We start from the raw sequence: 27,899 nt of genomic DNA, 5'->3' as shown, positions 1-27,899 counted from the left end.
AGAAGGGGACAGACTCTTTAAGTTTTGATACAGCATTATCCGATAAAAATCTACTATAATGGAACCCTCTTTTGGGGGTGGAGAATTCAGTTAGATTAAACTTAAATGTTATTAAAAAATGATCAGACAGGACAGGGTTGTGAGGAAATACTGTTAATTCTTCACAATCAATGCCATATGTCAGCACAAGGTCTAAAGTATGGAGCCGAGAGTGCGTCGGTTCATGCACATTTTGAGCAAAACCAATTGAATCTAGGATAGTTTTAAAGGCTACACTAAGGTTATCACATTCAGTGTCAACATGGATGTTAAAATCACCCACTATAATAACCTTATCAGTATTTAACACCAAATCAGATAAGAAATCTGACAACTCATCCAAAAACTGAGTGTAAGGGCCTGGTGGACGATACAAAACAACAAACAGAAGAGGTTTTATTGCTTTGCAGTTTGGATGAGGGAAACTGAGGGTTAAATGTTCAAAAGAACTGTAATTATTAGTTGGCCTGGGACTAATTAATAAATCAGACTGAAAGATAGTTGCCACTCCTCCTCCTCTTCCCACAGATCTGGGAATGTGGAAATTTGAATAACTGGAGGGGGTTGACTCATTTATACTAACGTAGTCCTCTTGTAGCCAGGTTTCTGTGAGACAAAACAAATCAATCTGATTATCAGAAATTAATTCATTAACTAACAAAGTCTTTGGAGGGAGAGACCTTATATTTACTAGACCACATTTTATTATTTTATTTTTAGGTTCAAGGTGAACCATATTGATTTTTATTAGGTTTTTATGATTTGTTCCTTTTAGATCAGTTTTTGATCTGTTAAGTTTTGGCCGTGGGAAAGACACCGTCTCAATAGGATAATGGGTGGGTAACAGTACAGAAGCTGCAGAGAGGTGTGTTAAACTACGGCTCTGCTTCCTGGTCTGCCCTCATCATCCTGTCGGGAGACTTCAACCATGTCACCATGAACAAAGTCCTGCTTCAAACAGTATGTCTGCCCTACGAGAGGACCCTGGACCTGATGTATTTTAACATTAAGGATGCATACATCTCCTCTTCTCTCCCACCTCTGGGCAGGTTAGATCACAACCTGGTTCACCTCAGACCCTACTATGTGCCTCTGGTGAAGAGGACTGTGAGGAGGTGGTCGGAGGAGGCTTATGAGACACTGCAGGCCTGCTTTGAAGTGACTGACTGGCCTGCACTCCGTGAGCCCCACAGGGAGGACATTCATGGGCTCACAGAGTGCATCACGGACTACATCAACTTCTGTGTGGACTGCAATGTCCCAGCTCAGACTGTCACCTGTTACGCCAACAACAAACCATGTATCACCAAGGACATTAAGGCCATCTTGAATGAGAAGAAGAGGGCGTTCAGAGATGGCAACAGTGATGAGGTGCGAAGAGTGCAGAGGGTACTCAAGCGTAAAATTAGGGAGGCTAAAGACAAGTACAAGAGAAAGCTGGATAATAAACCCCAAAGAAACAACATGAGGAATGTGTGGAGTGGCATGAGAACCATCACCGGGTTCCAGAAGAGTGGTGGCATGGGGTTGGAAGGTCGCGTGGACCGGGCCAATGAATTGAACCTATTTTTTAATAGGTTTGATACTGCAGCCCACCCCCAACAAATCTCTGCTCCTGGCTTCCCAACAACTACCACTCCACCTTCCCCCACCTCTCCTCCTTACAGAGCCCCTGTCTGCTCCTCACCACCTCAATTCACCCCACCTACTCCCCCCCGCCCCCCTGCTATACATCATGTCCTCCACACCTCAGGGGACTGTCCTCTCTCCCTTCCTCTTCACCCCCTTCACCTCAGACTTCAACTATTGCACTGAGCCCTGCCACCTTCAGAAGTTTTCTGATGACTCAGCAATATTTGACTGCATTGAAATGGGTGATGAGAGTGACTGTGGTGGGCAACTTTGTCACTTGGAGTGAGCTGAATCATCTGCAGCTCACAGTGACAAAGATTAAGGAGCTAATAGTGGATCTGAGCAGTGTTCCCTCTAAGCTGCACGCGTGCGCAATCGCACACGGCATCTGGGTTCACCGCGCACAGCAAATCTATGCTGCGCAGAAAATAAAATCCAAGCTGAACTCTAAACAAAATAATAATAAACCAAGTTATTTTTTACCATTTTGCAACTCTGATGAAATGGTGTTCCACGGTCCTGCTCCGTGAGCGGCAGGTGCTGATCAGAGCGCACTGCTGATTGATGGGTTGGGCAGACGTTTTTATAGTTGGGCAAGTTGCGCTGTGCGTCTTTGTTCTGGACTCCGTTAAAGAAAAAATTACCGAGCTTACGCTGATTAGAAAGCTGCTGCTCTGAGTAGTTCCTTCCTCCCTCTGTCATACTCGGGTTTTCGGTTTCAGAACAGGTGATATCTAACCCGACTCTCGCCAGATGGATGTCGCTCCGCCTAGCTTCACTCACATCCATCTGGGACATCTCCCATAGAGAGTGATTTCTCCAACCAATTTTATCGTCTAGCCAATCAGGACGCAGGGCTGGAGTTTCATAGATGTGACGTAGTGGAGAAGCGATCGTGATGTGAGACTGTTTTGATAGCAATGGCGGCTTCGAGGAAGCAAGCGTTAACTTTGATGCTATTTTTTCCCGTGTTGTCCAATCTACGTAATATTGTTCCATTAAAAGAACATCAGAGAACAGATCTGAAGGCTTTTGTTGGTGGAAACGATGTTTTCGCCCTTCTCCCGACCGGATTTAGCAAGTTTTGTTTTCCAGGGCACGTCCGCAGTGGACGTGGATGCGTCCCGGAGCGGTTAGCGTGAACCATATTAGGAGGCCTTTAGTCCTCAACGGCGGTCGGCCCGGGATCGACTCCGACCTGTGGCACTTTGCCGCCTGTCTTCCCCCCTCTTCCTGTCAGCTCACTGTCAATAAAACGCGTGCCACTAGAGCTGCAAACGCATTAAAAAAAAGTTTTGTTTTTTCCTGTGTCGCTCTCACAGCGTCACGGGTTGGGTGTAAGTGGTTGAAATAGCACGTCGATAAAGATGACAGACAAGTGGCTTATCCAATCATATGCAAGGATAAGGCCCAGCCTTTAAAAAATGCAATTCATATGGAGAGGTCCCAGATGGATGTGAGTGAAGCTAGGCGGAGAGAAATGCATCTGGCGAGAGTCAGGTTAGGTGATATCAGCCAGGTAACTAAACTCAGTGTCCAACCAACCATGACTTCAACGCGAGCACAAGCATGAAAGAAGCCCTGATCAATGGAACGCAGATAACGTGCTTCACCATGGCAACAACGGGAAATAAGCCTTAAAGTGCCCATTTCCCGCGAGTGGAATTAGAAAATTTTAATGAAGGCATATGGAGAATATTAACCATAAGAAATAATGCTGTTGCTGCTGAAAAGGTGAGTTGGCTTGATATAGTTATTTGATGGATAATTAAAGCTGTTTTTTCACACTTGACTAATTCAACACAAAAGGGGGAAGTGGGGAGGGCGCATTGATTACAAAAAGCATTGAAAGGACACGGCAGCCAATCTTGATGAAGTTTAATCAGGTTCTAAGTTTTCCTATGTTTAAACATACACTCAACTAAATCATTAATTGTCTATATTCAACATATGCAATTAATATTGGGATGGTGTGAGTTATTGAAAAACTGATATGTTCATCTTTTTGGAAGCATTGGTCACCCATCCTTCTAAAAATTAGTTGACATTAATTGTCTTGTAAGTGTTTAATTTGTTCCAACCTCACTTTATATTAATCATATATATTAATATAAATTAATGTATATTTCCAGCTGAAGTAAAGGTAGTGTTATTAACGTGAAGAAATGTGCAGTAGCCCTAACAGTGTTGGGGGAAAAATAGGTGAATGAAAACTAGAATATATGAATAGAAAAGTAGAAATGGAAGTGCCAAAATTTGACACAGAATAAATTATTGCTTTCATTCTATAAAGTTCTGTTATTAATCTTGTGGGTCTCTTACTATGGAACACCTTTAAACTATAACTGAGTGCAGCAGTAACATTTCTGAAGGCACAACATACAGTTGCCTCTGAAAGATTTTCTGCATCTCCTATGTTATTAAAAAGCTGTTGTTGGTATATAAAAAAAGGAGCAGCACAAAGAAATTGTTAAGAACTGAGAGCGTTCCCTCGTTGTGTCAGAAAAGCGATGTGCAGCTGAGAATATTGAAATAAATCATCTGAGGACCCCAAAGTGCTTTACATTGGTCAATCATTCACCTATTCACACCCTGACGGTGGTGAGCTATGTTAGTAGCCACAGCTGCCCTGGAGCAGACTGATAGAAGAGAGGCTGCACAACACCACATGCTTGAGCTAAATCTCACTGCAGAAAATGTAAATAATTTAATGGAAATAAGAGTGGAACTCTGAAAGATGTACACATCTCTCAGTTGTTCCTTAGTAGGACCCCTACTCTGAAATAAAAATAAGCTATACAGCTCTTTAAAAAAATCCAAGAATTTTGTCTTTTTCATGTAATCAGGCTAATCAGTTATTTAGTTTAGTTTTAGTTTTATCTAAACTAAATAACCTAAAAGAAATTATTGCTGTAGTTTGATTCTTTTATTAAACCATGTAGCTTGATATAACCTCAGGTTTTGGACAGGCGTAATGTACCCTCAGTGTGCTCGTGTGATGTTGCTCACAGAGGTCAAGTGAACGCTCAGGGTGTTTGTGTGTTTGCTCAGACACATGAAAAATGAGGGGGGACATTGGATCTGAGGAGGGCAAAAACACCTGTGACCCCTGTTTTCATCCTGTAGACACTGTGGAGGAGTATAAGTACCTGGGAGTGTACTTTAATAATAAGCTGGACTGGACTAGAAACACAGAGGCGGTTTAGAAAAAGGGCCAAAGCCGACTTTTTTTCTGGACACTCTGATGACCGTGGCAGAGAGGAGGATGCTGTCCAGGCTTCAGTCCATCTTGGACAATGTCTCACATCCTCTCTACTACACACTGGCCCAGTAGAGGAGCTCCTTCAGCAGAAGACTCCTCTCACCCAGATGCACCACAGAAAATCATTCCTGCCTGTGGTCATCAGTCTCTACAACGCCTCCCTCAGTGATTCAGACCCCTCACCCCTCTGTAATTGACAATTATTCATCCTTTTGCACTATTTTTGCACATGTTCACTATCACTGTGTATATATATATATATATATATATATATATATATATATATATATATATAGTACGGTGTCACTAGCACTGATTTGGAGCTTATCTGACTTATTAATTTGTAACTTTAAACTCTTAACTTTAAACTCAAAGTCTGTTAACGTTAATCAAAAGACATTTCACTGCTGATCTAAAACAGTCCTACTAAACCTCTTCCCCGCAGAGCATCTGGAAGACCATGGCAGGGAATGGGCGATCGGTGGACGTCGAAATGTTTAACTATGATGGTACATATGTTAATTTTTTTTTCACATTTTTCTAGGGCTGTGATCTTAATGTAAAATGTGATTGAAAGTGTCTGTTGTGTTTTAAAGGTTTGACTCCACTTCATGCTGCAGTTTTGTCTCACAATGCTGTCGTTAGGGAGGTTAGACACCTTGAAAACCCTTGTCCATACATGATCTCAGATTTGGCACACAGGAGGCACAGATATGTGGAGTGCATCAGGACTTTAATGCACATGGGTGCCTCCTACGGGACAAAAGTAAGTATTCCAGCTATAGGATGTTTAATTGTTGAGGTAATTTTAAAGTACCTGTGACATGGGTTTTAAGATAAAGAGAACTATTGTTATTCTTGAGAAATTGAGAAAATTGTTTTGATAGAAATATACAATTAAATAAACGGCTGTTGAAATATATGGTCATAAAGCTCACTAAAAAGCACACATTTTTTGAGATTCTTTTGTGTTGGTGCATAAACCAACCACTGCTCCAATGGATGACAACACAGAATGTTTTTTTTCCCCTAATATAACATTTATTTAACATTTTACAGTACAAATAGGTACCAATCATTTACAGTGAAAATGTTGCCTTACAAAGGGTGATTTATAACACAATAAAAAATACATAAAATTATGTACATATACATGTATATATTTGTGTGTATATATACATATACATACACACACACATATACATATATATATACATACATACATATACATACATACATACATACATACATATATATATACATATACATACATATATGTATACATATACATACATATATGTATACATACATATATATATATATATATATATATATATATATATATATATATATATATATATATATATATACATATACATGCATACATACATATATACATACATATACATGCATACATACATATATATATATATATATATATACATGCATACATACACATACATATATATATATATATATATACACATGCATACATACACATATATATATATATATATACACATGCATACATACACATATATATATATATATATATACACATGCATACATACATATATATATATATATATATACACATGCATACATACATATATATATATATATATATATATATATATATATATATATATATATATATATATATATATGTGGGGACATCTTGAAAAATCCACGTGTTACCAGCCTGTTGCAGCAATAACAGAAACATTCCCATCAGAACATTACAGGGGATTTATATATAATATATATTCTTCACTATTCTTGAATTACTTTGTTAGGGTATTAAGTATTGCTTTTTCATAAATCGTTCAGCCTACTTCATGTTGTCAGACAGTTTCTATTGGTTAATAACCAGATAATGAAAAAATTGCATTTTATATTTACTCAGGTTACCATTGTCTGATAATTTTTTATAATGGTCTAATGATATATAATTTTTTGAAGCACTATAATGGTATTTTTTGTGGCTGTTAAACTTACTCTTTGTTTTTGCTCGAAGGATCTGAAAAGTGGACGAACTTGCCTTCACATGGCTTCTGAGGAGATAAATATGGAGCTGCTCAACCTTTTTCTTGAACAGCCAACGTCACTTGCCACAGTAAATGTGAAGGCAAGTCAAAAATGAAGACTAACTTATTTAGGAATTTATTTAAACAATTTTAGGTTACAATAGTCATAAAATTTGAAATTTTCGTTGTGTTCAGTGGTGAGAATCTTCCTCTTTGTTTCAGACATTCAGCGGAAATACGGCCCTGCACATTATCAGCTCTTTGCAAAATGACAAGAATCAGGTGGAGGTCATAAAGCTACTGATGAGGAAAGGTGCCGATCCCGGGATAAGGAATTTTGAAAACGAGATGCCATGTCAGCTGGTGCCTGAAGGACCTGTTGGTGAAAAGGTAAAAACGATTGAGCAGAAGCCCAAATAAGTCTTTTGGGCTTGACCAACGTGTTAAGCAGCCAGCTTGTGCTCTGACTCTTCAACTTTCTCTCATTGATCCATCTGTCTCTTTTTATGTTTCTGTCTCCCTCATACATGGTTATATTTTGAAGGCACCTGTCTTTCTTCCTTCCTACTTCTTCATTGAATAAAAATATCTTTAAAATCTAGATCTGCCAGAGTTTAGAGTATTTTTGCGCGGACATGCTGCTCTTGCCTTGGTTTGCGTCACATCACTCCTGTGTTGCACCTGTACATCTCATGTAAATCTGTTGTTTGGGCTGCCACATTCACATTCACACCTTTACTTTTCTTTTGTCCTCACCTTTACAATGAGCAAGACGTGGCTTTGTTTTGGTAAAAATTCCAGGCTTCGCTCTAAAAGTAAATAAAAGCTTATGACAAAATTTGTTGTACAAGAAGAAAGTAAAATTTTCTTTTGCTGCAAGCTGGTAAAGATCCTCTGGAATGACTAAAGCAATAACACATCTGTTTGTCCTGTTGTTTTTGCAGGTGCGGCAGATCCTGAGGGGGAAATACGTTCATGTTTAAGTTAAACAGAACTGCAGAACACTGTCAGTCAGACAGTCAGGTTAATGAAATTGGAAATTTGCCCAAACAAGGCAGATGATCGTTGTTTCAGTGAAACATTCCCATGTGTTTGTTACTATGTAATGTTTAGATTTGTTTCTTTTAACATTTTCTGGGGTCTGTACTATGAAGTGCATAACTTCCAAGTCCATCTCGCTTTAATAGTTGTCTCTAAATGTTTTGTTTTAGAGCCTAGACTTTTTCAAATGGCTTTAATCTTTTCTTTTTATAAATTGGCTCTTTATTTATTCGAGAGCCTGGTCTAAACGGCATGTATTTTTAGTAAACTGAGTTTTCAGTGCATATAAGTTTATACAATTTTACTCAATCCTCATTTAAACATTTTAAGTGGCCATAGTTTCTTTCTATTTTTACACAGGTCTCAACTATTTGATCCAGTACAGGACCAACAGTAGGCGTGAAATTTGTGTTTGTGGTGGCTCTTCTCCCTGCACCCAACATACTTGATAACCAGGGTTGGGTACAACTGCTTTATTAAAGCACTTTATTCCTAGCTTTGAATTGCATGTGATGCTGCATGGCTTGCTAAATAAGAGATAAGATAGGATAGGCTTTATTGATCTCACATTGGAGAAATTCACATGTCACATCAGCTCAGTAATCTGTAATCAGAAGAAGGTGCCAAAAGTAGGACAAGGTGCATCAGGTATATACAGTGTGTCCTCGTTTATACAGTGGATCATGAAGAAGTAGATAAGAATGTAAGAAGAAAAATACAAATTAGAAATAAGGCAGAGGATGTCTTATGTACATTCACGGTGACTTATATACATGTGTATTGACATATATTCGGGTGTAAAAGCAGCAGAAGTCACTTCTTTAAGGATTATTGCAGTGTATTAAATAGAATGGCACATTAGTTATTGCACGTTGGTTATTACAGTTACAGTAATAACCGTACAGTAATAAGACATATTTAAAATGTTCTTTATACATCTTCTATGTACTGTATTTTGCATTTATATTTCTCTTTTCCTATTTTTTATCTGTCTCCATCTTTCGCTTATTTTCTTTTCTGTTTCTGTTTTGCTGTGCGTTAGTGGCAGAGTATTTGGCCTATTTTGTATACCCATACCAGGACTTGGAAAGTTCATCCTGCTGCTACTCATAGGAGAGTATGTATTGCCATCACCCTGAAATTTGGTGCATTTAGATATTCGGTGCATTTAGATATTCTTGCCTGCTTTGCAGTCTTGCGTGGTACTCATTCAGTCTCACACTTTCCTGATCCCTTTTGCGTATTTTCATCCTCTCAATGGTTTCTCACACATTTCCATCCAGTTTTTGTGATCTAATGTTATTCAGATAGGCTAGGCTAATACATTTTATAACATTAACTACAAACACCTATACATATTACATGCTTTGATCATCTTGAGGGGGCGGGCAGTCTCAGATAATAGAAGGGGAAACATTGGCCTGGTTGCCACTGCTTGGCCATGGAACCCCTTCCATAAAGCTCTCTATCAGATACGGATCCCAAATGTAATAAAATAAACAATGAATTAAGTTACACTCAAAATTATTCTGAACTCTGGCAGATCGAGATTTTAATTCACTCAAGAAGTAGGAATAAAGAGGCCTTCAAAATATAACAATGTATAAAGATATATGAAAAGACAGAAACGCGAAAAGGGAAAGATGGCTGCTCATTTAAAGCTGTATTCTAAGATAGTAATGGAAAGTTAATTGGAAGTCCCCCCCCCCCCATACAAAATTACTTGGGGAAACTACTGTCCATTCGTCGCTTGTCTCCTGTCATTTTTCTGATTTCATTTTTGTTCCACACGCTGTGTGTATGTAGCTCTATTTCCATCAAATTCTCATTTGAATATTCAGCGTATTTTTTAAATGTTGAAAAAAAAGGGTAACTCAGATGTGTTTCTATCTACTGGTTTATAGCGAATTAACCAGGCGACGCAAAGCGTAATGTCATGTCTTGATGTTATGCTGTAATTACCAAGAACTAGAGGCTTTTTTTTTTACGGATGAGACTAAGAAATGCTCCAGCCTCTTCGTTGGTCCACTCGGACCTGTTTTTGCCTCCAGCCCTGTTCCATGCGTTATGGGAACATTCAGGAAGACCCCGGCAGTAGAAACAACATCAGTCATGTGAGAGAAATGTTGGCTACGTGACAGCTTATTCAACAAATAAGTTTCCATCTCCTTTTTACACCACTTACTCTTTATGAAAAAGTCAAAAACCACCTCAAGTGAGCGTAAAACCTTATTTTGAAATTTAGAGTTAATTTGAATTGTGCCATTTCCATCAACCTTTTCTAATGCCATATATCACATGCACATTAAAAAAGGTTGATGGAAATACAGCTTGTGTGTCTTTGTGAGGGAGTGCATTTCTTTGTCCATATTTTCTTCCTCTACTTCTCTCTAGTTGTCTCCTCTCAGGACAGTCCTTTTCTCTGCCATCTCACTCCCCACAGCACTCTCTCTCTCAATCTTACAGCAATATCAAATGGCATGAGCTGATTAATGCTGTATTTGTACAGATAAAAGTTTTACCACTTTTATTAAAATTGCAATGGATTTTTCATTTTGGCGCATGCTCACACTGCCATCTGTTATCGCCGTTGCACGTTGTTATTGTTATTTAATGTTACTTGATTTTCTTCCAGTTGATTATTTAGTTTGAGCACTTGTAATGTTATAAATATTCTATTGGAAAAACTTTTATGCGAAATTTAGTGAGTTAATTTGAATGTTGCTGTTTCCATCAACCTTTTCTAATACGATATTTCAAAATACGCATTGAAAAATATTGATGGAAATGTGGCTATTTTATATTGATATATATATATATATATATATATATATATATATATATATATATATATATATATATATATATATATATATATATATATATATGCCTTTGGAATATTTGTATGTGTGTGAGGTCTTAGTTGAAGGTTAACTGTGACTGTCTTGACAAAGTGGGATAAGGTTTTGTCTTGGGTGACAAGATGGGCCATCTCAGTGATGTGAATCTACTGCTCCACCCAAAAAAGGTTGCATCTTGATTTTGTGCTGGTAGTAAAAAATATTCTAGAGGTAGTAAAATAGGTAGTAAAATTCAACTCGGATTCCTGTATAAACCCTGTACACACATATTATAAATGTATTGCATTCAAATGTTATAATTTTTTAGGCTTGAATAAGTCAGTCCCACTTTGTAGAACAGACCTTGCCTTTTGTTGTTGTCATCAATATTGTTGGGATCTGCTGTGTTGGGGAGCTTTGTGTGTTTTATAATTTACATGGTTGTCATATTGGTGAGCATATTTTATTATAACCTTTTAAGATATTTTCAAGTGCTTTACATAGAGTGGTGGTCTAGTGGTCAGAGAGCAGGGTGCTTTTGCCCTGGAGGGGCGGCAAGTTTCTGGGTAGATGAAATGCAGAGGACAGATTTCATTAGAATGGTGATTGCCATGACTAATAAAAGATTTGTTTTCTACATATCTCTTTTACATACCAATGTAATTTAGGTATTATTTTGATTTTATTTCCTGAAACTTTAATCAGTTACATCACTGAATGAGGAAATTATAGCAGTTGATTCAACTTCCATTGTGAAATATTCATATGTGCTTGTTTTTTGCGATTTTCAGTGTGTAGCAATGTTGATGTAAATTTCAAATTTTAAATAAAAATGTCTCATTGTGGCAAGGTCTCACTGTCTTTTACTGTTTTTTTTACAGTTTGATGGTTTACACCCAAAATAACAGCTCAAACAAAAAGTGTTAACATTGACATGGAAACATTTTTATTTTATATGAACAAATTCATCACTGTCAAACATCAACTTAGATAATCAAGTCTCTTCAGACAAGAAAAAAAAAATTCAGCCAGCAAAGCTGAAGTTATTTCTTCTTCTTCTCCTGTGTGGTAGTGAACCACTGATCTAATAGCTTCTTGCTGTAGTAGATCTGCCAGGCATGTACCTGCACGGCAATGATAATGACAAGGTACATCACAGACACAGCCGAGAAGCCAAAAATGAAACGGTATGCCTTGCCGTGCCGATACAGCTGCTGAGCAACGGGAAACATCTCCATGCTGCCGTAGATCAGTGAGGCCATGCAGAAGAGCCCGGAGCTGATCATGGAGATCACAAGGTAGCTGATGTTGTTATGAGGCAATGCCAGGAAGCTGAACACTGTGGGGACTATGCTTAGAAGATAAGTGTACTCCCACTGGTATGGAGAGGCAACTACCTTGTGAGAAACCAGACTCAGCTGGCTTACTGTTACCTGGACACATCAGAAAACATAATGAGACTGCTGGCTGTGAAGTAAAAGGAAAAAAAAAAAAAAATCCTTAAATGTTTGTTCTCACCTGAGCAGCAATCAGCATCCAAATCAGCAGATGGACAATGTTTAGTTTACGGATTTCAGACTTCAATGCAACACTGAATCAAACAAAACAAAATTGGGTCACTGTGGGTTAATGGAATATACAGTGCCTTGCAAATAATTTGATTTTGTTAAGTTTTCTTTCAGGGTTTGCCCCATCCTTCTATTCATTAACAGTTTTTTTGTTCCCATCGAACAAAGGCATTCACAGTATCTCCCACGTTTGCCATGTTTTCTACACGGCTTGGGGCAAACTGACTGAAGTGAATTTTGTTAATGATATTCGGGTAAAGGGCATTAAATATAGATTGACATTACATTGTTGAAAATATTGAAAACCATGTGTCCTTTTTGAGTTTCTTTTTAAGTTCAAAATCAAGCATTATAAATACTTTTGTACAACACTGTAAATGCAAGAAATTCTACACGGGTGAGATGGAAAAACAAACAACAGGACTAACCTCATCTGGTAGTGGGAAGCGACACGTTCCCTGTGCTGGAAGTCACTTCCATCTGTTCCAGTTGCTCTGGGACCTGCTCGAGAAGCCATCGTGGATGTCTGCTGGGAAAACAAAGCTTTTATGACCATTCTCTTCAGGAAGTAGTTGATGTAACACCATTCCAGACCTCTGAACTTCTGGTCTGAACAATTTCTGAGAAATGGTGTTAAAGGAACATTATTTATCCAAATAAGATAGCCAACTTTGCACTGACAGATTATTACTAAACTAGATTATGCCCCTATGACTTTCTCTGCCTAGGTTCTCCAAACTCAACCGCAGAAGTTCTCTAAAGAACTGTGCAATATCATAGCAACAACTCAGAAGCCAAAACTTATTTTTCCTTCTCTAAGTTTAATGGAAAAATATTACAGATGACAAATTAGATTTACATAGGCAATGAAACTACTACTGGTTCGTGTATAAAATGCAAACAATATTTGAAATTACCCAGGCAATAGCTATCTCAATTGGCTTAGCACCCGTCTCTCTGCATCTGTAGTTCATGTAACCCTGCATGCTGGTTAAACACACAATTTTCAAGAGCTATAGTAACATAGTTACTTTCCCCTACGTTTTCTTGAACCTCAAAGGGGACCTTCAAATTTTGCAGTCAAAGCAGAACCTACCACAGGTAAAAGAGCAATAACTGTCTCCCAACTTAAACTCTCTTTTTACAGAGGAGCTATCATAGTTCTTTTTCATGTTTCGTTGTGACATGGCCATATGCTCCTTAGCTAAACTGTTTGCATGACACAAACGCTCATGAAAAGTTTTTACATAATCTGCAACACTGACTTCATCCAGTACAGGGTGGATGCCCAAACACTAACTCAGTAAGACTAAAACCTAGGGACTCTTGCATGGCTTCACGAGCAGCAAATAACACAAGGGGGATACCTTTTTCCCAACCTTTTGCTGACTCCAGGCAATACTTCCAGGGCGTTGACTTTAAATTCTGATGCCACTGTTTTAAAGCTCCCTGACTCTCAGGATGGTAGGCAGAGGGAACCACATGTTTAATGCCTAAAGTCTGAGTAACCTGCTTGAATAACTTTGACAGAAAGTTTGTTCCTTGGTCTGTTTGTATAACTATTGGCAGGCCAAATGTAGAAAAGAACTTCGTCACTGCTTTAATTACAGATTTTGCTGTTATTTTACACAAAGGAATGGCCTCAGGGAAACTTGTAGCTGCACACATAATAGTTAGAAAATATTGACCTCCAGATTTTGTCCTAGGCAGTGGTCCAACACAATCTAAAATGACACGATCGAATGGCAGGTTTGCTACTGGAATCGGACACAGCAGAGCAGGGGTTATAACTTGATATGGTTTACTCGCAATCTGACACACATGGCAAGTACGACAAAAGTTAGAAACATCCTTCTTCATACCTGCCCAGAAGAAGTGTTGTAGCAACAGCTGGTATGTTTTTGTGATCCCTAAATGTCCTGACCACTGACTCTCATGAGCCAGAGACAAGATCGTTTGTCTGTACATTGTTGGAACAACAATCTGGTTCACTTTACTCCAGTCTGAACTTTTAGCACCTTATGGAGACCATTGTCCCATTAAAATACCCTGTTCAATAGTGTATGCTTGTTGCAGGGCACACAGCAACAGGAAAATACCCTGTGACAAGTTTGGACTTTATGTAAACACGATGAACTGGCCTGGGATTATAACCCATCTCTATCCCACAGTGCTTGTTGTAACCACAAGCACTGTCGGAAGAAAAGGGAAGAACACTTGAGAGAATAAGTGATCGGGACCCTCCCGTATCTCTCAAAATGCGCAATGGCTTCTGATTAACAGGATCAGCTGTCAGCGACACCAAGCAATCAAACACGAAAAGTTCTAAACAAGGATCAGATTTTCCATTAATACCACAATCACGCACCTTAAGACGGACACCTGTTTTTACAAAAGCAACAGTTTTAGTAGATTGGGAACTAGATAGGTGTTTTTGTTTTAGAGCCAAGCAGTCAGCAATGACATGCCCAGGTTTGTGACAGTAAAAACATTCCTGACTTTCTTTCAACACGGTGGGTTTCTCCACGGTAGATAGTGGCACAGTGGTAACTCGAGACTTTTCATTAACATTTAAAGTCGACTTATGTGTAAGCACATATTCATCAGCGAGGACAGCAGCTGATGCTAGAATAGTTAACTTTTGTTCATTCAAAAATAGCGCAACTCGATCAGGAATACACTTCCAACAGTCTTCCAACAATATTAACTAACGTTAAAGTGTCAGTCATTCACTTTTGATGAGTAGCACCACTTATCAAACAACATCCCCTTCTCTCTGGCAAACTCCACATAAGTCTGAGCAGCAGATTTCTTGTGGTGCCTGAATTTCTGTCAATATGCCTCAGGAACAAACTCATAAGCTTGTAGAACCGCAGCTTTAACAGTTTCATTGCTAAGACTGTCTTTTAATGGGAGCAATGCCACCACCTCTTGAGCTTTACCACACAGTTTACATCCTAACAAAAGGGGCCAAATATCACAAGGCCACAACAAAGCTCTTGCAATGCTTTCAAATGCTGCAAAGTATGAGATAACCTCTGTTTCAGGCACCAAGGGAATACACTTTCCGATATCAAAGGGTGGGGTAGACACAGATGGGGGAATTGCAGGGCTAGTCGGAGCAGGCAATGCACTTGCTTGGGACTCCAGCTCAAGCTGACGTAGCCTTACAGCTTTATCTGCCTCTATTTCTAGTTTCCTGATATCCAACTCCATTTGGGCTTTTCTAGCTCTTTCCTCAGCCAACATTTGAAGGCGTGCCAAGCCCACGTTTAGTCGAGCATTATCTCAGCCCTCTGAGCTAGCGGAAGACATAAGATCGTATCGAGGAAGTATGAACGGTGGACGTCCCCGTCCAACCATCTCAGAATCCTCTCCAGCAACTGTAACTTGACCATCATGTGATCATGCTCAGGTGTGACAAGTTCACTCAGCTCAAAAGAAACCTCAGGCACTGTAACCAACCCAGCCAACACCAATTGGTCCACCACTGACACCTTTAAGTCGGACTTCAAAATCTTCGTGGGGATTATACACTTAAAGTGATCCACAATTTGCAGCAAGTCACGCTTCCGGCAACTGTTTATAAGATGAACAGATGGAGCAGTCAAAAAGAACTCCAAATTAAATGTAGCAGCCAACACCAAAACCCACAAATAAACCCACAATCATAAGACTCTGGAATCTTCCAAATGTTACCTAGGTGTAACAGAGTTGAAAGCTCCCGGACAAGCCCCCACTTATGTTATGCCCATCATTTGGCTGGAAGGAGTAACATAATTAAAGAGTATAATTCATGGAATTAGACTTTGGTCTTGGATTGGTTTAGTTACAAGGTTTTTTATAACAAAAAAGAGACAACGTACCGCACGTTGTTTAACCAGATGAACATAAATAAACATGAATTAAATAAAACAGTTTCTAAGCTAAACAAACCCAACAAGAAACACGAACATGAAGATGCACTCAACACTTTCAAGGGTAGTGGAAGGTCTGGATTGGTCCACGGCTTCTGGAGATGGTCCAGTCAGAAGCCCAGCATGCTGGCCTAACGTGTAACATTGAGCACCTTTAAGGGCAATATTACCAAACGCAAAGGGGGTCTTTTTTGGGTTTTGTTATTTATGAGCACCTGTTGGGTCTTCAAGCTGACGAAAGGGGAAAAAAAAAAAAATGACACGTCAGCCAACTGACGCCTGCGCTGCCCCGGGCATAATTAATACAAACTAACAATCAAAGAAACTAACAAACAGTTGTGTGGTCTTCCGAATGTCCGAATGCAAACTGAAGCAGTGAAACATATTTACATGTGTTCAGTCTTTGTTGTTTGGATTGGTATTAATGTTTTAATACATTTTTAAGTGGTGCAACAGCAGCATATAGTTTTGACAGGCCTAGAGCGCCCTCTTGCGGCTATTAGACGGTCATGTTTTCTACCTGGTTCATGTGGTCAGTGTCATGGTTGAGTTCTGGTTTGACTTCATTTTTCTGTTATTTTCATTTTTTCATCTCATGTGGGTTAGGTTTGACTTTATTTATTAGTTTTCATTGTCATCAGTTATTTTATGTCATCTTCACTTCACCTCCTCAGCAGTCAGTCACATCTGTTAACAATTTACCAGTCAATTAGCCAGACCCTTGTTCCACCTGTGAAGTGCTCTATTTAAACCTCCCTCTGCCTTCAGTTCGGCACTGGGCCGTCTTCAGTTATCCACCTCTCCATGCCAGTCCCCGTTTGCCTTGGAAGATTTGTTTTTGCTCCTGTTGTTAAGGTTAGTCCTGCCAGTCACTCTAAAGACTGTTCATTCACTGTTTGTTACTGGAGAAGTTCTGCTCTGCGTCCTGGTGACGTTTCCAGAGAGCTGCTAACCTGACTAGCCGCCCTGGAGAAGCTCAGCTCAGTGCCTCAGTGTCTCCAAAGAACTGCTAACCTGACTAGCCGCACTGGAGAAGCTCAGCTCAGTGCCTCAGTGTCTCCAGAGAACTGCTAACCTGACTAGCCGCCCTGGAGAAGCTCAGCTCTGTGCCACGGTGTCTCCAGAGATCTGCTAACCTGACTAGCCGCTCTGAGAAAGCTCTGCTCAGTGCCCTGGTGTCTCCTGTAATCGGCTAACTGAGTAGCACTGAGCTTCCTGGCCACTTAGATTGTTATGGACTCTCGCTCCGGGCCGTCAGCTCCTGCCATCACCTACATCCCTGACCTTCTGCAGCCCTGAACCTCCGGTCTTCATCATCCGCCATCCAGCACACTTCCTTTAAATAAAAACTTTTAAACTTTAGTCCCGTGTGCGCTTCCTGAGTTCTTCGGTAAACAAATCATGACAGTCAGTATGATTTACCATTTAAAATTGATATATGTCGCACCTTATTATAAGTTGCAGGATCGGCCAAACTATGAAACAAAAGTGTGACTTACAGTCCAAAAAATATGGTAAGTAACAACCTTATTGGTATAGTCCAATGTAACATTTTGTATTTGTTTCTCATGCAACCAATCACTCTCTCTGTGCTAAAGCTTGTGTGTCTTCAACATCTTTAGCATCAAGCTGACATCTCCCTCTAGTGAATTTTGACCTCAGCACACATCACTGTCTTTTATATCAAAGCCTCTGTCAGCTAACACAATGTCCCGAGTTAATAATTTGGAGAGAAGGCACCAGTTTTCTGTTATGTGCTTGTCAGATGCATGTCCATCCCATCCCTTGGCAATAATAGAAATTGACCCATGTGATGTAATACCAATAAGGTATTTCATAGTGTGTCTACCTTTGTAATAGACCCTTTTTACATGACGTCACTCAACTTCCGTTTTGAAGCGGAGCAGGGTATCTTTACTTCCGGCTACATGCTTTTACATAGAAAATTCGGGAGGTGAAGACGTGTTTCACTGATAATCGGCGCGATTTCATAAGGTAAGACTGAGACCACAATGTGTCACATTGACTATCTTTATTTGCCTTAGTATTTGTAGCGATCATTGCTGTTATATAGATGCTTTGATCGGGACAGTAACATGTAGATCAAAGCTAACATGCAGCAGCTTGTTAGCTTACTTTACCTATCATTAATCTGATGTAGAGGTTATAAAATGATTACTGTAGCTTTGCTATTATAGAAATAAATCTTGTTCACTGATTGAAAAAAGAGACATTTATCTGCTATATTGTTCCCCTTACTTTATTATAGTGACATGTTATTCATAATTGCAGTCACCGAATTAAAAAGATCTTATTCCATTTGAATCTTTTTGTTCATTCCTAAAAAAATGGCCGTGGGTCTATTGGACAGTACTTCTGTTTCTGAATTTTCTGTGTATTATAATGAATTTTCTTCATAATATTATTTGCACTTATATCAATGCACTTTTTTTTTTTTAGTTTTTGGGCAAAATACTGTATATTTTAAGTAGAAGCCTGAAATTGTTTTATTATACTGTATTAGTAATGACCGGTGGCTGCTGACCTCTTAGTCAGATCAACCTTTATAAAAGAGATCTTAATTTCAATGGGAGTTCATCTGGTTAAATAAAGGTTTTAAAAAGTATTATAATCTATTTTTTCTCCCCTTGTCCTCCTTGTGTCCATCTCTCAGCAGCATCATATCCACCAAGCATGGCACAATCACAGAGAAACCGCTACTGCAGTGTCCCACAGTGTTCGAACAACAAAAAAAACTTTCCATATCTCAGTTTTCACGACTTCCCGGCTGATGCTGAGACTTGAGTCCGTTGGGTGACGGCAATAAGAAGAGACAGGGGGCCAAATTTTAAAATCCTTCGCGGCAGCACTAAAAGTAGAATGGGAGGCAGATCCTTTAGCTATCAGGCTCCTCTCCTGTGGAACCAACTCCCAGTTTTGGTCCGTGAGGCAGACACCCTGTCTACTTTTAAGACTAGGCTTAAAACTTTTCTTTTTGACAAAAATTATAACTAGTGACTCATTTTACTCTCAGCCACCTTTATAGTTGTACTGCTATAGGCTTAGGTTACTGGAGTATATCAGGATCTAATTTTCTCACTATATTGAGTTCTACTGTTCTTCAATTATGCATTATGTGTTGTCATTTCTGCTTTAACTTTCTGTTCTCTCTCTTTTCTCTTCATAGTAGGTACACCTGGTCTGGCGTTCTGTTAACTGTGACATCATCCAGAGAAGACGGCTCACCCACTACTACCATCTAATGTAGAACAGATTACTAGATCAATGTGTGCTTCTGTGCTTTTTTGTCTCTCTTGTTGTGTCTCTGTTCTGTCTTCTGTAACCCCAGTCGGTCGAGGCAGATGACCGTTCATACTGAGCCCGGTTCTGCCGGAGGTTTTTTTTTCCCGTTAATGGGTGGTTTTTCTTCCCACTGTCGCTTCATGCTTGCTCAGTATGAGGGATTGCAGCAAAGCCATGTACAATGCAGATGACTCTTCCTGTGGCTCTACGGTTCCCCAGGAGTGAATGCTGTTTGTCGGGACTTTGATGCAATCAACTGGTTTCCTTATATAGGACATTTTTGACCAATCTGTATAATCTGACCCAATCTGTATAATATGATTGAACTTGACTTTGTAAAGTGCCTTGAGATGACATGTTTCATGATTTGGCGCTATATAAATAAAATTGAATTGAATTGAATTGAATTGAAATAATGATGGCAAAATGAGAAAACATGGAAATCCTGTATAATGACTTATTTCATGTTATCCTTGAAGAAGTCTTTGTCCAGCTCTTTCTTATTGAGCTTTGACCTGAGCTCCCTGTTCTCCTGTAACAGACGGTTTACTTCTGCTCTTCTGTGCTCACACAACTGACATTCTATTCGTTGTCTCTTAGCCGCTGGTTCATGAATTATTTCTTCCTGTGGCCCATCTGCAGTCTCACTAAGTTCCTCTTCAAGGGTTTCCTCCGCAGATTCTCCAACTTGCTCTCCTTCTACGGCCTCCACTAATCTCTTCAATACCTACCTCTTTTGGGGTATCTTCCACAGTCTCTCAAAACTGCTCCACTCCTGTAGCCTCCACCGTTTTGCTGATCCTCAATGTCCGTCGCTGCTTGGCCTTCAACTTCCACTTGTGCACATTTGTGATGTTTTTTAATTCACAAGGATGTCGGTCTGATGTTGACCCATGTTCAGTGTTGGACCCAGTCAGGATTTAACTCATCCCAAGTTTGCAGAAAAAAGATCAGTATCAATGAAGCTAAAGTTGGCTTCGGATTTGGGAAACAGCTAAAAGCCTTTTCCACTAGCCCAAAAGTCTTTAATCTGCTGTAGTTTAAACACTACAATACTTAGACTCTTAAAATCTGGATAATATTCTTCTCTTCTAATACAAAAAAACGGTAGAATAGCCCATTAGTTGTTTCCGAAATTGGGAGCTACAGTCGGTAGCTAACTTCATCTTATCTTGGTATCACTAATCTAAAAGCAATGACATCAGAAAATTGTTCTGAGTTTATTTCGCAATAATGGAGTAACCATGGTGAAAAATATGTCAAAACTCGGAATAAACTACGGCACATATATAATATAAACCTGACCCACATTTATAAAACCAGGACTGGAGAAAAAAAACATAACCGAAACACCGTGTATGAAGTAAACCCGGACAAAATAATGGGTAAAACCACTCACCAGAATCAAGGTGTCTGCAACAAACTTGCAAGTATTGTAGTATGCTGGAGTTCCCTCACGTTGTTTCCATGCGAGAAAACAATGAAATGATAGTCCATTTTCTATCTTTTTACCATACCGGTCATGTGACCGGACATTACATCCAATAATGCAATAAGTTCGTACCATGGCTATATTGTATTAACCTACAAAGAGAGAAAGTGTTTTTTTCTGCGATTGAACTTGGCCTTTCAATATGGCGCTAATATCCCATGATCCACAGCGCTGCTAACCATGCCTTAAACAGTGATATCACGTTCCAAAGCTCTATAAGACACGATTTTATTAATACAATTATTCTTCTGGGAAGTTAAGGGGTGCTGTAGCGATCGGTCCCTTGATGGATTAATCCTTAAATTACACAAAAACACCATTAAATTGATATTAATGTTTCATATTAACGCGGTAACAACACTCATAGCACTATTGAACGATGGCAGAGTGAAACAAAAACAAGCATTATGTTTAAAACAAATGTGGGTCAGGTTGCGGAAGGTGCAAGAATAATTTGCAGAGTTTTTCGAATTAATCGCGTATTGCGCAATAGACAGGATCCTTTAGCGCAGCGCGACAGTGTAATTGTAGAGAGATTTTTCTTGGTGGGTGTTATAAACAGACAAACACATCATTTAACAGTGACTTTTAAAGAGGAAAAAGTGGTGTTGGAGCCATAAATCTAAAATATTTAAGTTATTTGTATGATGGTTTGCTTTTTATTTTTATCCTATAGTAAGAAGATTTGTTCGGGCCATTTTATTGTGAAGTTTAGTTTACTTTGAAAGGCTTGCTTCCTTCCCGTGGAGGCTCTGATATAAAAGAACAAAGTAAATATCAAATTATTAAAATGCAAAAATTCATACTGTAGAAAGTGATAGAAACATCTACCATGGACAGTATTTACGCATTAATTTGTCTGCTGCTTTTTGCCAGCCTACTCTCCTGGCTTTAACAGATTTTGAGGTGTTTTAATTAATGACTCAAATTCGGCATAACCTTCCATTAAAAGCTCGTGTTCTGCTTGGGAGAAAAACTGTGGGCATTCTTTGGCCATGCTGAACAGCCAATAGCAGCGCTGCTGATCATTGTTTCTACTATCGATACATTTCCCCTTTTAAACAAATGCATGAACGCACAGTTGTCTCAGATAACTCAATCCAGCCATACTAATCGTAAACAACAGGTGTGTTGGAAGAACCCAATTAGCCGGATCATGATTAGCCGGATGAAATCATCTTGGATGTGCCATTTGATCTCGGATGTTTTAAGCAACGTACGAAGAACGGACCCCTGGTGTCCACTTGTAGTGCATTACTCAAAGGGGGCGGGGGGAGTGATCAGTTGTTTGGTTTCGCTGTCACGGCAACTGGATGCTGGAAGAGCATATTCAGTAAACTCTGTCTCATTTTTAACCAACTACACATCTTGAAGTGTTAAGAAGTGTAAGAGTCTTGACACTTTATTGATCAGTCCATGGGTTGAAACAGAAAAAAAACACTCCCATGTTTGTTTCAAAATACCAAGACTGCCTAAAATAAGGATAATCACGTCTGTTTAATCTCCATTCACAACATTTACACTCAATAATGTGGCTTCTAAGCAAATAAACAGCTCTATGGTTGATTCCAGATTTCTGATGAAAATACAATTTGTTCTGATTGTCACTGTCTGCTGCCACCAAAAACTCCACCTTCCTGATTTAATTCTGGCTGTCTGCTTTATTCTTGTAAAATATATGTTTCTAGATAGACCTGAATGAATGGATCAAATGAAAGAGACCCCAAATGTACAAATAATGCTGACTAAAGTAATAAAGTAGAGAACAGCTTTTTATTTTATTTTATTAGAGTACCACTCATGGACAGTGTCTCAAGACTCCATTCTTGGCCTCTTCCCCTTTGAGGTCAGTTATTAAAAAAAACTGTGTTTAGGCTTCTTTTTTTAGGCAGAAGACAGACTTTTATAACCTGACCCTAGCCAGATGGATTTCGTTCCTCTTAGCTCCGCCTAGCTTCACTCACATCCATCTGGGACATCTTCCATAGAGAGTGATTTCTTCAACCAATTTTATTGTCCAGCCAATCAGGACGCAGGGCTGGAGTTGTGACGTACTGTTGTGATGTGACGTAGTGGAGAAGCGACCGTGAGACTGTTTTGATTCAGACAACAATGGCAGCTCGCATCGAGGAAGCAAGCGTTAACATTGATGCTGCTATTTCTTCCGTGTTGTCCAATCTACCTAATATTCTTTCATTAAAAGAACATCAGAGAACGGCTCTGAAGGCTTTTGTTGGTGGAAACGATGTTTTCCGGGGCGCGCCCGTGGCGGAGCGGTTAGCGCGAACCATGTTAGGAGGCTTTTAGTCCTCGACGCGGTCGGCCCGGGATAGACTCCGACTCATGGCGCTTTGCCGCCTGTCTTCCCCCCTCTTCCTGTCAGCTCACTGTCAATAAAACACGTGCCACTAGAGCCGCAAACACATTATAAAAAAAAAAAAAAAAAAAAGAGTTTTGTTTTTTCCTGCGTCGCTCTCATCAGCGTCACGGGTTGGCTTCGGTGTGAGTGGTTGAAATAGCACGTCGATAAAGATGACAGACAAGTGGCTTATCCAATCATATGCAAGGATTTTTGATAATGCTCAGCCTTCTGAAATGCCATTTCTATGGATCTGTCCCAGATGGATGAGTGGAGCTAGGCAGAGCGAAATTCATCTGGCTAGGGTCATGTTAAGACTTTTATGACACTAAAAAGGAAAATACTTCTCAAAGGCATTGCAGAAATCATGGATGTCAACAAAGTTTATGTTGTCTGGGATCCTTAATGTCTCCAACATGAGTGTTGACCTGGGGCCTTAAAGTCAGCATCTGACACATAATGCTACAGACCTGAGTGCAAGACTTGAGAATAATCTTAACTTTGATGCTCAGTTAAAATCTGTGGTCCAGTCCAGCTTTTTTAAACTAAGAAAGCTGACTAAGGATATTAATCTATGATTTAATTACAACTTGCTTTATTAAGCCCAACTTTACTCTGGGCTTAATAAAGGTCTAGTGGCTTGATCGCAGCTGGTCCAAAATGCTGCTGCTCTTCTTTTAACTGGTAGCAGAAAATGACAGCACATTTTTCCAGCTTTAGCAGCGATTAATTGGCTACTGATTCACATTCAAATTCATTTTAGGATTATTTTATTTATTTTTAAATACCTTCACGGCTTGCTTTCCAGTATGTGTCAGACCTGCTTCATATGCATGCTCCCTCTCGTTTGCTCAGGTCTGAAGATACGTTTTTGTTAGTCATCCAAAAAACAAAAAGTGCTAAACTTTAGATTCAAGTAGCTTTACATATAAGGCAGGCCATTTCACTTTCTGGGTATAATGTTCTCTTAAATAATATCTTTTTTTGGCCTTTAACACAGTTTGAGGTGTTAGCTTTTGACGTTTTTACTGTTTGCTTTTGTGAATTTGCATTATATTTTACATTTTGCGTGCTTTAATTTTTTTATTCTGTTCTGAATTAATAGTTTTTAGATTGTACAAATAATGTTAAGTCAAGAATATTATCAGTTTTTAAAAGGGGGGAAATATGGTTGTTTTGCAAACAGAAGCTCCTCCAAAACAGCTCAACATCTTTTTTTCCTGACTTTAATAAGAAAATATTGTAGTTGATTATAAAAGGCACAATCTGAATTATCAGATTCACATCCAGGAAATTAACAGATTATCACTAATCTACGGGTTTGTTTATCAATGTATCAATCATTGGTGAATGAAGCTGAATTATATCAAGCCTATATGGTCTGACATTTCCCCTCAGCTGCAACACTTGAAGCACACGGGTTCACGCTGCAACTTTACGCATGATTCAGCTGCTGGTGTTTCCCTCTTTTTAGCTCCATGCACTTTGTAAAGGGCTCCTTTAGATGGAAAAGGAGGAATGAAGGGTTGGAGCTCAAGCCCTCGATGTTACAAATCCCTTAAAATGTCCCTTAAAAGTGCGCACCTAAATTACATGGAATTGAATTATGCGCACCTGAATTCAAGCACAAGGGGATGCAGCACACCCACCGAAGCACCACTGGTTCTGTGTCATTAAACAAAATAGCATGAAACACAACTACCAACTCTATTGATTTTAATTGGGATAGTTTGCCTCTGGCTCCAAGGGAAGGGAGGGGAGAGGGGCAGTAAGAGCGTTGATGCACAAAAACACAGTACATATAGCTCAGAAACTATTTTTGAATGAAGCATGGGCACTCTGCACAACCTTTCCAGCATAGGGAACTCAGCAAAGCCTTTCCTGGCGTGGCTGTATTTGTTCTCTGGAAGCTGCGGTGTGCAAAAGCTGAGAAAAATCATAAGGCTGGTTTCAGCATAGACGGATTCTTTACTCCCATGTCTGGTTAAGCAGAAGATAGGCTGCAGACTTAGCTTTGATTCAGTCTGCAGTTATCCGAACTCCAGTCGAATCCTCCGTTCCGCAGAGGAAGATGTGTGTTCTCCCCTATGCTGCTGTTGAGGAACAGCAAACAAAAGAGAGCGATTGTAGTGTGGCAAAGTGGGTTTATATAGTGGCCCCCTGCTGTGAGAGGCAGTGCCAAGAGGGCCTGCAAAAGTCTCAACATTTCAGTAGCTTTAAACTTTAGTCAAAATGTATTCCTCATGGCTTGATTGGACAACAAAACGAAGGAAAAAAAGTGAAATAAGCTCTGATCAATGCCACTAGAGTCACACTTACATGTGACTCCTGGACTTCAAGAGCTACAGAGTCATTTGTCACATTTACAGCACACTTCATTACAAATGACTGCCTCATGACGAGTGATGAACGATAGTCACTAGGGATGGGTATCGTTTTAAATTTCAAGAATCGATTTGATTCCGATTCTCAAGATTTTTTAATTAAATCTTTAGGATTGAATCTTTTCAATTCCTCAGTCCAATCCAATCTCAAATTGGATTGCTGGTATTAGAGCTGGACGATAATTCAATAACAATATATATCGATTGATAGACGTGTGGCGTGATAGGAAAAAAACAGGTCGATAAAAGTTCGATAGAAACAGTTTTCCTTCCTTACTTCCTTCCTATCATATTACTTGATGCTACAGTCACTACTTCCTATCGACTAATCGTAATCGCGGACCCAGGCACAATGTCATAAAGCGCCGCCCTCTAAAACCACAACACAGAGCACGTGAATATGTCGCAGCAAGTAGCGGCGGAGGAAATTGTCCCAAAACTGAGTTTTACTAGTTCGCCAACCTGACAGAAATAAATCAGTGATTTGTAAAATTTGCAAGGAACCGGTAAAAACAAAGTCTGGTAACGCAACCAACTTTTACATCACGTAAACCGCTCACACCCGTAGTAGCGAGCCTATGCGTCTTCGTAGGAATCTTCTGGAACTTCTTCCAAAACAAAGCAGGTAGATTTCAAAAATAAACTAACTAAAAGCACGCTCTAATTCACTCGTTTTGTCATGGTAGTAGACGAGAACAGTACTGTTTTTGCCTACCAGCGGGACCCGGATGTGGCGCGTAACGTCACGCATGAACTGGTCTATAGCAAACTAAACTGGGCTCCCTTCTTTGTGATTAAATGACAAAGCGTCCAAGCGGCATAAGGACATCACGCATGCAGTAACGTGCTTCATGGTGATGGATATGCTGCTGTTGTCTGCAGTTGGAAAAACCTGGCTTTAAACAATTACTGCAGTCTGCGTCTTCCGAAGCCACAACCGAAGACCTCAGCCTTGCGTCAGCCTGTCAATTGACTGTATAGAAATAGAATGGACCCTGAGAAGTAACTAGTGTACTATTCCCACCTAAATAGGCTATTCTATTAATTTATTTGTTATATTTATTTTGGTCACTTTTCTGGTCACTTTAGTTTATTCTTTGTCCGTATTTAATAACATAACTCAGGTATCTTAAGTTATTTTTCTTTAAAAAAAAAAAAATTCTGTTATGGTTAAAAAAGTTGGTTAAATAAAGATTTAATTGGAATTCTGTGTTTGTGTTCTTTATTAAAATTAAATCATTTAGCAATATCATAAAATGTCCAGGCAGAGCTGCACATAAAATATGGTTTTAAATATTTTCGATATCGATCAATATGCTTTTTTTTCTATATCGTCCAGCCCTAGCTGGTATGTAAAAAAAAAATTTTTTAGTTGTAACTTGAATTTCATGTACAGTCATGGTCAAAAGTATTAAGAATAATTCAAATGTTAATATTTACAAAGTCTACTGCTTCAGTTTTTATAACAGCAATTTGCATATACTCCAGAATGTTATAAAGAGTAATCAGCGTAGCAGCAATTAATTGCAAAGTCAATTTTTGCCTAGAAAATGAACGTTATCCCCCAAAACCCATTTCAATGTCATTGCAGCCCTGCCTTAAAAGGACCAGCTAACTTTGTTTCAGTGATTGCTCCATTAACACAGGTGTGGGTGGTGATGAGGACAGGGCTGGAGATCAATCTGTCATGATTAAGTAAGAATGACACCACTGGACACTTTAAAAAGAGGCTGGTGCTTGGCAAATAACTGTTGTTATTTGGCAGATTCGTTTACAAAATTACGGGTGTTATCCATCCATCCATCCATCCATCCATCCATTTTCTGATCTGCTTAATCCCTCATGCGGTCGCGGGGGTTGCTGGTGCCTATCTCCAGCGTTCACCGCGCGAGAGGCGGGGTTCACCCTGGACAGGTTGCCAGTCTGTCGCAGGGCTACGGGTGTTATGAACAACATTAAATCCAAATTAATGTTGTAATTTTATCCGAGGTACGGCTGATTTATTTGTTGTGGTCTCTTGTCATTCACTCACAAC

The 27,899-nt window shown here is 39.3% G+C and overlaps 3 protein-coding genes across 5 annotated transcripts in view; 2 read left to right on the top strand and 1 right to left on the bottom strand.

The window, feature by feature from the left end:
- The window catches only part of nfkbiz (nuclear factor of kappa light polypeptide gene enhancer in B-cells inhibitor, zeta), a 29,187-nt gene extending 20,999 nt beyond the window's left edge, over positions 1 to 8,188 (top strand). For all 3 annotated transcript variants that reach the window (XM_012856950.3, XM_012856949.3, XM_036128094.1), the window contains 5 exons: positions 5,379 to 5,442; positions 5,530 to 5,699; positions 6,951 to 7,061; positions 7,183 to 7,350; positions 7,905 to 8,188. In XM_012856950.3, coding sequence (XP_012712404.2) covers positions 5,379 to 5,442; positions 5,530 to 5,699; positions 6,951 to 7,061; positions 7,183 to 7,350; positions 7,905 to 7,943 — 552 coding nt within the window. In that variant the 3' untranslated portion in view covers positions 7,944 to 8,188. The remainder of the gene's footprint in view (positions 1 to 5,378; positions 5,443 to 5,529; positions 5,700 to 6,950; positions 7,062 to 7,182; positions 7,351 to 7,904) is intronic.
- On the top strand, positions 862 to 4,514 carry LOC118557777. The gene is made up of 2 exons (XM_036128095.1): positions 862 to 2,398; positions 3,177 to 4,514. Exon 1 carries the CDS (start codon positions 976 to 978, stop codon positions 1,852 to 1,854), a length of 879 nt encoding a protein of 292 aa, XP_035983988.1. The 5' UTR covers positions 862 to 975; the 3' UTR covers positions 1,855 to 2,398; positions 3,177 to 4,514.
- Positions 8,189 to 11,764: 3,576 nt separating the features above from the next.
- Positions 11,765 to 27,899, bottom strand: part of LOC105921249 (protein jagunal homolog 1-B) — a 48,984-nt gene continuing 32,849 nt past the window's right edge. The window contains exons 2-4 of the mRNA XM_036128097.1: positions 12,838 to 12,935; positions 12,360 to 12,432; positions 11,765 to 12,274 (exon numbers count right to left, since the gene is read on the bottom strand). Of these exons, the coding sequence (XP_035983990.1) occupies positions 11,885 to 12,274; positions 12,360 to 12,432; positions 12,838 to 12,926 (552 nt within the window). The 5' untranslated portion in view covers positions 12,927 to 12,935 and the 3' untranslated portion in view covers positions 11,765 to 11,884. The remainder of the gene's footprint in view (positions 12,275 to 12,359; positions 12,433 to 12,837; positions 12,936 to 27,899) is intronic.

The sequence above is a fragment of the Fundulus heteroclitus genome, chromosome 24, assembly GCF_011125445.2.
Source record: "Fundulus heteroclitus isolate FHET01 chromosome 24, MU-UCD_Fhet_4.1, whole genome shotgun sequence".
Lineage (NCBI taxonomy): Eukaryota > Metazoa > Chordata > Actinopteri > Cyprinodontiformes > Fundulidae > Fundulus > Fundulus heteroclitus.
Note: the sequence above shows the minus strand (reverse complement) of the source record. Positions and strands in the feature narration are given on the sequence as shown.